General features: G+C 34.9%; 1 protein-coding gene across 1 annotated transcript in view; it reads left to right on the top strand.

Moving 5' to 3' along the window:
* Positions 1-2,005, top strand: part of LOC144979382 (protein SpAN-like) — a 23,427-nt gene extending 21,422 nt beyond the window's left edge. Inside the window, exons 12-13 of the mRNA XM_078926031.1 lie at positions 70-97; positions 1,550-2,005. Of these exons, the coding sequence (XP_078782157.1) occupies positions 70-80 (11 nt within the window). The 3' untranslated portion in view covers positions 81-97; positions 1,550-2,005. The remainder of the gene's footprint in view (positions 1-69; positions 98-1,549) is intronic.
* The last annotated feature ends 10,495 nt before the right edge of the window (positions 2,006-12,500 follow it).

A 12,500-nucleotide genomic window follows, 5' to 3' on the forward strand; every position in this document is an offset into this window, starting at 1 on the left:
AGAAAAAGTAGTAGTAGTAATAGTTACTTCCCTAGCCATCTTAACATTGTATCATTTTCCTCTCCACAGTGCCTAAATGATTTGGTCCGATGAGTCGGTAAGTAGAATTAATTTTGCTATCAAATTCACAACCATCCCGGAGGATGAAGCAAATGAGATTTATTTAATATTTCCCATTCCTTTACTGTTCACTTTGTTGTGGAAAACAACCATCTTGCCTGTAACTATTTGACATTGTCTATTGCCTGTGGATATCTGACTGTCCGTCTACAACTGCTTTTGAGATTCGTTTTTAGTCAATCTGGCTTGTGTACTCTTTGGGAGATTTTTACTTTTTTCATTTAATTTTGTCAAGTCTCCTGACACTTGTTTCCCTTCCAAGAGGCTCTGCAATATTCTTGTTTTATGTATAGTTTCAGCTTTGAAACAATTCTAGTCTGGTGTTTTTTTTCTTTCTTGAGAGGTTCTAATGGCTTCGGTGATTGATTCTCAGGAACAGTTTAAGCGTCCTTATTTCTGGTTCTTTCTCTGGAAGCCCCATCTTGAATCTTTGTCCTTTCTCGTGCAGTAGGCTGTTTTCCCTGATTGTCTTATACAGGGATATTTCTGTGTCGGGTGAGAGAATGTGACTAAAGAGCCTTTTTTCAAGGACGCAATTATGCGCCGAGTGAGACTCGAATCAGGGATCCTCCGATCTAAAAGAGAGTGTCGTAATACAAAGACCAGAGAGACGAACATGTCCTTGTATTTTCATTGTAACCAACTATGGACAAAGAGGTGGACTTCGCCTTCAAAAAGAGAATAAATAACAACTAACCTACACAACATACACAATGCTTGACAAATAGTCCATACTCCCCAACAAGCTGATAAGAAATATAAAGCTGGCAGTGATACATGAAGAAAATGATATGTTTTGGTTACCTGTCTTAAGCATCGAATTTCGACACGCTGGGATTCTATAACACCTTTTTGCTTTTCCCGAGATAAAATAATAATAATAATAATAATAATAATAATAATAATAATAATAATAATAATAATAATAATAATAATAATAATAATAATAATAATAATAATAATAATAATAATAATAATAAAATTTTTAAATGGTGATTTGACGGTATACTCTTCCAACGAAACATTTTGGTCAATATAAGAAAATGTCATGACAGCCCCGATCGTAGCCATTGATAACTAATAGCCTGGCACTAGAACTTGCATTTTTACGTCACTTTTAGGTTAGTGCTATGCCTAGTTAGTTGTCGTTCGCAAGTATTGTCAAGGTAACAAATAATTCCAATGGAGGAACGCATATTGCGTACGATATGTTTGTTGTATTTTGGTTTCGTTGCCTTATATTCTAACGTAAAATATTTTTAGGGACAGTATATGAGATTACAAAGCATACGCTACGCTCCGATCCCATCATGAGTAGGCAATTTAGAGGCAGTGAATAATTTGTGGTCAAAGAAAATTTAAATTCTTGCCCTAAAAATTGTATTATATAAAACATTATTTTATTTTTTTCTTTTTTTTTTTCCCCCAGAAAACACCAAAATGACTAGAAATGTTGCGATGTGCCAGGATGACAAAATGAATTTCGAGATGATCGAATCACACTTTTAATGCCGTTGCCTGATAAAACACAATTATAGATAATTTAACTAGAAAAATGTTAGATATCGGGCCAAAATAGAAAGTCATGTTTTATTCTTGTTTACTCGTAAGACTTATTTAACAGCTAAAAATGATTTGGAGTTATAATTTTACTATTTCATTTCAAATTACAATAATATATATTTTTTCTTTTGTATTTTGTTGACTAAGACATTTCTATCTATAGTGTAAAGTAGAAAACAAAATCATAATGGAAATTGTATAAACCTTGTTATTTACGTTTTGCGAGACCAGATAGAAATAGATTTGATAAAAGAAATGAATTATTAGGAAACATTTTAAACCTCGTAAATAAAATGGTCCCTTTGGTGACAATCAAACGCAATCAGGACTTATTTGTTGATCAATTACAATTTTGTTTCAGGATAGATATATTGAAAATGTGGTGGTAGTAGTAGTAGTAGTAATAGTAGTAGTAGTAGTAGTAGTAGTAGTAGTAGTAGTAGTAGTAGTAGTAGTAGTAGTAGTTATAATAGTATTAGTAATAGTAGTAGTAGTAGTAGTAGTAGTAGTAGTAGTAGTAGTAGTAGTAGTAGTAGTAGTAGTAGTAATAGCTCTGTGGTTTTGTGGTATGACACTAGCTTTTAGATAGAAAGGTCCCGAGTTCCAGCCTTGCTCAGCACATAGTTGAGTCACATTTTCTCAACGTACTCAGGTGTAAAATGAGTACCTGGCCGTTAACAGAGTTGTCTCTATCGAAAAAAATAATGGAATAGCGCCAATAGGCGTCGTGTCTGGTTGTTCTTGGTCAGGACCTTTTGTAAAGCGCTTTGAGCACATTTAGTTGATATTGCGCTATTTAAAAGCTCACACAAAACAACCACAATAATGACGATAATGTTTTTGGCGTAGGTAGTCAATATGCAGTGCATTTTACTTAAAGATAGTGTTCATGGCATAGCCTATACCAAAGTCACTTGGGTAGGATTTACAGCATGTGCAAAAATCACTACGGTAGTAGTTATGGCATGGAACATACGCCAAAACCACTACGGTAGTCTTTATTGCATGGCGTGTTGCACGATACAAGCAAAGGATTCCTAATATCAAGGACACACTCAAATGAATACAAATTAGAAAATCTATTTTAAACTAAATGGGTAAAAAAGCATACTTTTACGGCGCTGCACTGTTGCTGATGCCTTAGTCATTCCAGTCTTTTCTTGGAATAGATCCTAAAGTAAAGAATTCCCCACAGGGATGATTGAAGGGAATTTATTTTATTTATTCTATTTAATTTATAACAAAGAGATCATTTACAAGGTTAAAATATATCAGCTCTCAAAAACAAAAATTGCGAATTATACAATTATCTGCATCTCTCTCGGCTAATAATAAAAACCAAAGGGGGGGGGGGGGCGGGGGAGAGGAAAGAGAAACGAGACACGTGACCAACTGCCTCAAAAGAGTATTATGTCCGGATGGTTAAAGTGCTGCAAATTTGAGGTTATAACCAAAATTATCGGACTTGGGTTTAGTTTTTACGTATAATCTTGGACAAGAAATATAGAGTTTTAGAATATTTCATTTTCTTGATTATTTAACTTTTTACTTTTAAGCACCCAGTTCATACCGACACAATACCTTTATTAATCGATGGATGTCAATCCAGAACAAAGACTAGAGCAACTTGAAGGAAAAATAGACATAGGGGAATATAGGACACAGCGGTGTAGTGATTTATTTCAAATCCCTCCTAACTGTATCAAGATTTCAAATAACTCATACATATTTTATCACAGCGTCGCCTACATAATTTTACAACCTGCTGACATTACAAGGCGCCGATTATAACAGTGAATTAATAAACGACCAGCTGAGAGACGAGAAGGATACCAGATACCGGCATACTTATTACCTGCCGTCGGTGGACGGAGGTCAAAGCACGCAGCGTAGCATCGCGTCACTCCTAGCAAGTTTATGATGGCAGTTAGTAAAATTATCCTCAGAGTATGCATAACGATCCGTGAGTATCTAATCCGACGGACCAGCCAGGAATACCATTTAAAAAACAGAGTTTAAATTATGTGATTATTTCCGACTAAATGACCAGTAAAATTCTGTCACCGACAAATCCAGGAACGTTATTGGTTTCTGGGATTGACTCAACACCGGCCATTGTGAGATAAAAGAAGACACAACACCAAACTTGGCCTTTCTCTCAATCGCCTCCCGTCACAGCGCTCTACAAAACAGATAAGGAACAAATAATAATAAATTGAGCAAAAGAACGAGAAAGGATGAAAAATTAACTTACTTTTATAAAACAAGGCCTTTCAAATCAACAGGGCGACAATTTAAAACAAATTCAACACCCCAGGAGAAAAGCTCAAAGCTATACGTGTTGAGATGGGTTTGTCCATGTAAACGGTAGATAATCATTTCACATAAAATGTTCCAACCTCTCTCACTTCGACCCGGTCTTTGATTTTTTCTTTTCTTTTATTGACATTGATATGACTTGTTAATAAAGAACACTGAGAGATCATTAGACAAAGTTGTTTTTATTATACAAAACTGAAGCTTCTTACATTTGGCCATAAGGGGCGGTTTGGGTCTTTTCTAAAAAAAATGAATTACCAATATTAGGCGGTTTTCAATATTCTTTATCGTCATTATAGGTTAAAAAAACATATATGGTAAAAAATGTATTATCTGTGTTGATACCCATTTTACGACCTAATTTGGGGGGTCTGACATAAAAAAATAACAATCTTTTGGCAAACGTTCGACAAAAACTAATGAAGGAATGACCTCCATATTCTTCCCTATTGTCAACATTGTACTCTAGTGTGTCACCATAGAGATATTATACGGCTTTAGCTTATGGAATTTTTATTAGATCATTACAAAGTTGAGAATCAAAATGTTATGACAAAATTGATGTTAAAAATTCAGAATTAGGATTATTATTCAAAATTCAAATATCCTATCAAAAAATCTCTATGGTGACATAATACATTATCCCTATGATATCTGTGGAAATTTTCAGACAATTTTATTAAATATAGATTCTGAGAAACGTTTGACACATTATCCCATACCCTTAGAAAAATTACACTGAGAAAATAGCAAAATAGCTTCCCGTTTTTCACACTTTTCTTACTACGTGTACCATTTTCGACTGTGTTTTTCGTGCCTTTATAGTCTTTTTTAAGAATTTGGGCTTCCATTATATTATTTCTAAGATAATAAGATATCATTTTTCACCAAAATCTCAAAATCAATTTTCGAAGGATTTTCCTAATAATTAGACCCAAACTTCCCCTTAAGTTGAACAGAACACTAAAGCGTAACAACTTGTTGGTGCAGGTAGACTCGCTCAGGCTACAGAGCTTTCTAATTCGAGTCAAATTTTCGTAAGATCATATCAAGATTTGAAATTCCAAATTTATTTTTACTAATAAACAACACCAATCAAACACGAATACTAGATAGCAAATTAAAAAGCATGTTCTTTTTACATAAAATTATATATATTAATAATAATAGATCTTTATTGTCCATAAATATGGCAATTTGTCATTTAGTTACACTTGTTATAACGTTAAACGATAACTGTAACATTGAACAGATATTTCACTCCTACTTATTTTCTCTCTCTCTCTCTCTCTCTCTCTCTCTCTCTCTCTCTCTCTCTCTCTCTCTCTCTTCCTCTCTTCCTTTCACACGTGCGATATACACAACATAAACATATTCATTTCGTTTTCAATTTGTTACGATTGTGGCAATTCGACACCAAAAATTATCATCATTATCAATTGGTCAGTTAATCTTACATTAAATAAATTAATCAGTTAATCAGTCAACGAATCAATCCTTGGTTTTTCTGTACCATATGAAATATTCAAAATTTTTATTGCTGATGGAACGAACGTTGATTTATACTTGTTAGTTCTACATTTAATCTGACAAAACCTTCTCCCAGATGGTAAAAGACTAAATTCATGGTATAAAATATGTTTTTTATTGTTGGTAATTGAGAATGCTTTCCTTTCTATTGCTTTTCCATGAACTCTTTCTACTCCATAAAGAGGATGGTTTATTATTTTTGATGCCTCTTTGATAGATTTTGAAATTTTTGATTTATCTTTAAGTCGGCATCCTCCAAACCATATGGTGCAGCCAAACGCAATTACACTTTTAATCAATGAGTCATAAACTCTTAACATAGTTTTCTTCCTTACTTGAAATGTTCTCAATTTCCTTAGGATGTATAATCTTTGGGCAACTTTCTTAGATATTATAGTAATATGTTGAGAGAAATTGAGGGAACTATCAATGGTTATTCCTAAATACTTAAAATAGTCAACTATCTCAACTACCGATCGCCACACACTTATATATATATATATATATATATATATATATATATATATATATATATATATATATAACTCGAGCACAATAGCAGTAACGTTCTTGCTATGACATAATTTCTTTAGCAAAACACACTCTACAACACATTGTTCATTTTCCTTAAATTTTATGATGTAGAAGATAAATTTGAATAAGAAAAATGTTGGTTGTATCGTAACGAATGTGACGATTTACCTATAGTTGGTAAGGAAAGGGTTAAATGATTTTACAAAATCTTCTAAAATTAGATCCCTCTATAAGTATTGGTCCCGACCGTATTCGTCACCATATTCTCTAATGCGTGGCTCATGAGATATTGTCCACCCATAGAACATGAATGGTTAAGGAACAATGGAATTATTTGAGTTTTAAAAAATAACCAAAATACTGGGCACACGCAATTTTCAGGGAAATTTTACCAAAATGTATCACTTGTATAATCATTGCGTGAAATATCGGATTAAAACCATATAAATAATTAGAGAAACTCAGGGACAACATAAAAAAACAAAGTTTAAACAAACGTGTACATTTATGCAGGTCTGACGTCCGACCACTCTTATGGGCCTAGTTTAACATTGCTTTTTGCATCATTTTTGGAGATTTCAATCACAGCAATAATCACATAATGAATGGGTTCAGACCTGCAAAAAAGTGCACGTCGGTTTAAATCAAATCATGAAACAGGGTTTTAACTGCGATTTTCTAAGATATCATGAGTCATGAATTCAAGAATAACTTTTCTTCACTACGAACAAATGTATTGCAAACTGTTTTCATGGAAACGGCGGCATCTTGATATTTCAAAATTATATCTTCCAAATTTATTCCATAAACAAATCAAATACAAAATTTTGTAATACAGCATAAAGCTATTAGTGATTTTCATATTCGTGGTCGTCAATTGTATGATATAACAATATGATATAACATAGTGTTATATACCGTAATACAACATAATATAATGCAGTATTATATAATACAATGTAATGTAATATAAATATAATATTTGCTATAATACATGATCTATAAATAGTGTTATATAACACAAACGAATTTCCGCAAAACTGAAGGGAAAACGTGTACATCTGTGTAAGAACAGCAATGTTGTATGGATTAGAGACAGCAGCTATGACAAAGAAACAGGTGGCAGAAATGAGGATGTTGAGATGGTCACGTGTCTGGACAAGAAAAGACAAAATGAGAAATCAACGAATCCGAAGGTTAACTGAAATGAAGATGTATCAATATAGATGAGACAAGATGGATTGAAATGGTTCGGACATGTAAAGAGACGAGAGGGGGAGTACGTGGGTAGGATAGTATTGGATACCCACTAAGAGGGAAAGAGAAAGAAGGGACGCCCAAAGACTTGATGGATGGATAGGGTCAAGGATGATATGAAAGAACTGGGCCTGGAGGAAGATGATGCTATGAACCCAGATCATGGAGATGTGGCAGAAGAAGAAGAAGAAGAAGAAGAAGAAGAAGAAGAAGAAGAAGAAGAAGAAGAAGAAGAAGAAGAAGAAGAAGAAGAAGAAGAAGAAGAAGAAGAAGAAGAAGAAGAAGAAGAAGAAGAAGAAGAAGAAGAAGAAGAAGAAGAAGAAATTTCTTGAAAATATTGATATCATACTTTAAATGATTTTACAAAATCTTCTAAAAGTATTGGTCCCGACGGTCTTCGTCCCCAATTTCTCTAGTGCGTGGAACATGAGATATTTTCTATTCATATAACATGAATGCTTAACGAACATGGAATTATTTGACTGAAAAAAACAAACTCAAAATTCTGGGTGCACGCAATTTTCAGGCTAATTTTACCAAAATTGAATCACTTGTATAAACATTACCTTAAATATCCGATTATAAATCATCTAAATAACAATTAGAGAAACTCAAGGAAAAAATAAAACAAACAACTTTTAAACAAACTGTACATATCTGCAGGTCTGACGTCCACCGCACTTATGGGCCTAGTTTAACATGGTTACAATGGACAATATCTTGCATCATTTTTGGAGATTTCCATCACAACAATAATCACATAATGAATATTGGGTTATCAGACCTGCAAAAAAGCGTACGTCGGTTAAAGCAATTCATGAAACAGGGTTTTAACTGCGATTTTCCAAGATATCATGAGTCATGAATTCAAGACCAACTTTTTTTCACTACGAAGGAATGTATTGCAAACTGTTTCCATGGAAACGGCGTCATCTTGATATTTCACAGTTACATCTTCCAAATTTATTCCATCAACTAATCAAAAACAAAATTTTGTATTACAGCAAGAAAGATTTTAGTGATTCTCATATTTGAGGTCGGAACTGGTACATCAATATGGTACAACAATATGGTACAACATATAGTTATATAACATAATACAACATGATATAATACAGTATTGTATAATACAATGTAACAAAATATAAACCAACGTGTACATATATGCAGGTCTGTGTCGACCACACTTATGGGCCTAGTTTAAAATTGCTGTAATGGACAATATTATGCATCAAGAACAATTTTTTTGTTAGACTGCAAAATAATATATGTGATTCTCATATTTTTGGTGGCCAACTGTATGATACAATACAATATGATATAACATAATATAATACAGTATTATATATTGCAATGTAACGTAATATGATTATATTAAGATATGATAATACAATATGATATAATTTAGTGTTATATAACATACTATAATACAGTATTTTTCCAGTGGCTATGAGTCTTCGGTTCGCGGCCAAAATATACTTAATCTTAAATTTTCGAGTCACAAATGAAACAACTTAAATATTTATTGGACAAGTTTTCATAAAATATTCGAAAACTGACGCAACTATCAAACTTGTATGTATTGTGTGTTGATTGAAGAACTGAAAGCTCGTACTATAAGATAATAGTTAAAACGGCATCCATGTCAATTGCTTGACAGACATAGCAACATGAGGTCACAATGAAATCATAAATCGCTTGACCGGCATAGCAACAAAAGGTCACAGAGAAACCATAAATAGCTTGACCGGCATAGCAACAAAAGGTCACAGAGAAACCATAAATAGCTTGGCAGGCACAGCAACAAGAGGTCTTAGAGAACCATAAATAGCTTGACCGGCATAGCAACAAAAGGTCACAGAGGAACCATAAATAGCTTGACCGGCATAGCAACAAAAGGTCACAGAGGAACCATAAATAGATTGGATGGATGGATGGATAGATGGATGAATAGATGGATAGATGGATGGATAGATGGAAGGATAGATGGATGGATAGATGGATGAGTAGATGAATAGATGGATGGATGGATGGATGGATGGGTGGATGGATGGATGGATGGATGGATTAGTGGTTGGTTGGATGGATGGATGGATGATTGGATTGATGGATGGGTGGTTGGATGGTTGGATGGATGGATGGATGGATGGATGGTTGGATTGACGGATGGATGGTTGGATAGTTGGATGGATGGATGGATGGAGGGGTGGGTGGATGGATGGATGGATAGATGGATGGATGAGTGGATGAATAGATGGATAGATGGATGGATTAGTGGTTGGTTGGATGGATCGATGGATGGATGGATGGATGGTTGGATGGATGGATGGATGGATGGTTTGATGGATGGATAGATGGATGGATGAATGGATGGTTGGATTGATGGGTGGATGGATGGATGGTTGGATGGATGGATTGTTTTATGAATGGATAGATGGATGGATGGATGAATGGATGGATGGATGGATGGATGGATGGATTGATAGATGGGTGGATGAGTGGATTGATAGTTGAGTGGTTGGATGGATGGATGGATGGTTTGATGAATGGATAGGTGGATGGATGAATGAATGGATGGATGGATGGATTGATGGATGGGTGGATGGATGGATTGATGGATGGATGGTTGGATGGATGGATGGATAGATGGATCTTTTTAACACGTGGGAAATAAAGAGTACAAATCGGATTCGAAATTAAATTAATAAAGAGAATGAGCTTTTATAAAGTGCAATATTCCATCAAATGTGTTTACAAGAGGTTCCGTCCCAATTGTCGTACTCAATATGTAAGACGAGACATGACGCCTGTACGACGCTATCATTAGTTGTGACGCCTGAGAACGGTAGATACTAAATATTTGAGCCATGGTAACAATAAGAGGTTTTTAATATGTTGTCGATTTTATTTTGAAGAATAAATACATAGAATCTTGTAATTTGACAAAAACTAAAATTTGACATTTCTTGTCATGTAACTTTAAAATCCATCCAACTGGTTTACCAAGACATATTACTGTTTTTTTCCGATGGGTCACATATTATTCATGTCTTTATAAATTCTCAATCATTTCCTATTTTTTTCCAAGTCTTTCTTGTTTTCTTGACTTTCTTTATGTAACCGTTGATTTACAAAGGGTTTTATAGTGATTCTATTCGGGCCTTATGCGGCTGTGTGTTCACTCGCCTTCGAATCTGACAGTACAGGGTTTGAGTCTCGTTCTGAGCGGCGCATAATTGAGTCCTTGGAAAAGGCGCTTTACTTACATTATCTCAGCGTCCTTAGGTGTAAAATAAGGAATTGGCCGTTAACAGCGTTGTCTCTGTCCGAAAATAAATGTAATATCGCCATGTCACCGGCATGTCTCGTCCTACGTATTAAGTGTTACTGTAGGCTATGGACCCCTTGTAAAGGGGTTTGAGCATGTTTTGCTAATATTGCGTTATATAAATGTTCCGATTTTTATTATTCTTATTCTCGTGTAGGCGGTTTCAATTTTAAGCTAAACGGGATTTTTTCTTCTTTTTTGTGTGTCGATCACAGCAGATTAAATCTTTCAGTTCGTCTTTGTAGTCAGAACTCATTTTATAGTAAAAGATGACATTACAACACGTATTTATTAACGGTAAAATGTCACGCGCACTTTCTAAGTGCTCAGTCTTTTGAAGAAAGGTACTTAGGAAGTCGTCAGTTAGGATTTCTATGGGTTGATAGACTAAAAAGATATGAATAATCAAACTTGTCAGATGACACACAACAAATACAAAAGACACCATTATCATCATACGGATGAGGTTCAATTCCTTTGTTTTCCAGTTTTGTTGAGGATCCGTCTGTGTTTGGGATGACGTGGCCAATCTAAATCAAGTTGCTTTGACCAGATGAGCAATCAAAATGCTATTAAATACAACCACGCACACAACGCTCAATACTCGTAGAACACCAAATTCTGTTATGGACAGTGATTCCATTACCCTGAAATAAGTCTCTCCATCCTTTATTGTCTTGGGACCAAACGTACCAATATCCAAACTAATCAAAGTCTTTGGAATAGCAAAGGAAGTCGGTAAAAGAAAGATGTCAATTATGACAACGCGTGTACGACATTTTGTAAATATGGATTTGACATTGAATGGAAACACCACACAGGCCATTCTCTCCGCTGATATGTAGGCCAATGTCAAACAAGAGCTGGTAACGAAAGCAGATTTAATATTGTCCACTCCTGAATACCAATCAACTTGAATTTTGTCCAAAAATTGTCCACGATCAAAAAAATAACCAGTGTCTATAGTCATTTTTAAAACCCGATCTACCAGATAAATCAGGCAGGTAAGAAAATCAAACACGGCCAATCCCATTAGATTCATGGTGAAACTGTCTTTCGAAATACCTCGACGGATGAAAATAATCATGTTGATGAGGTTTGAGACTAGACCAAATCCTATGAGGATCCAGGTCACAATCCGATGAATAAGATAGGATACGTTGTCTCGTGGATTGACAAGGAAGCTGGTGTAGTTTTGTGTGGTTCCGTTGATTTGAGTCGTAATTTCGAATGGTTCCCAAGAAGAGGTTTCATTCATGATGCCTATCGTGGAATCGAGGTAATAGGCGTCCTCAAAAAATTGGCCATCCTTCAGCCTGTTGGAATCTTTGGATGGTTTCCGGGACTTCATGACACTATTTGTGAAAATCTGTGAAGTAACAAAATAAACACAATATAAATAAGACTGACTAAAGGATAAAGCACATGAAATGGTTCAGAGTCCAAACAGAGTAAGCCCGTCGTCAGCACGTCGCCGTTCCGTGATCAACCCATGGCCGTAGAAAAAACGGATTGTCGATGGACTGGCGACGGCCTGTCGCCCGTTCCGTGCCCGTTCTAGCGCATGATTTGAGAAAACATGGATGCTGAGATCTTGACTATTTTGTACTGTTTAAAACAGAAACGTGGTTATCGCAGGCGAAGAAATTGGGTTCATAGTATCCACCAGAAGAGAAAAACCTACAATATTTAAAGAGAAAGAGTGAAGCCTTATTCTGACACCATAGGTATAAAATTACACCTTGTGGTCACTAAAATACTTTTCTAGTTGCCAAATCAAATCAGACTAATGATAGAAAAATACTTTTTTAAAAACAACAAAATGAAAGAAAATGTGAATATGCTACAT

Source organism: Berghia stephanieae, chromosome 9, assembly GCF_034508935.2.
Source record: "Berghia stephanieae isolate SIO BIC M18660-M18661 chromosome 9, UCSD_Bste_1.3, whole genome shotgun sequence".
Lineage (NCBI taxonomy): Eukaryota > Metazoa > Mollusca > Gastropoda > Nudibranchia > Aeolidiidae > Berghia > Berghia stephanieae.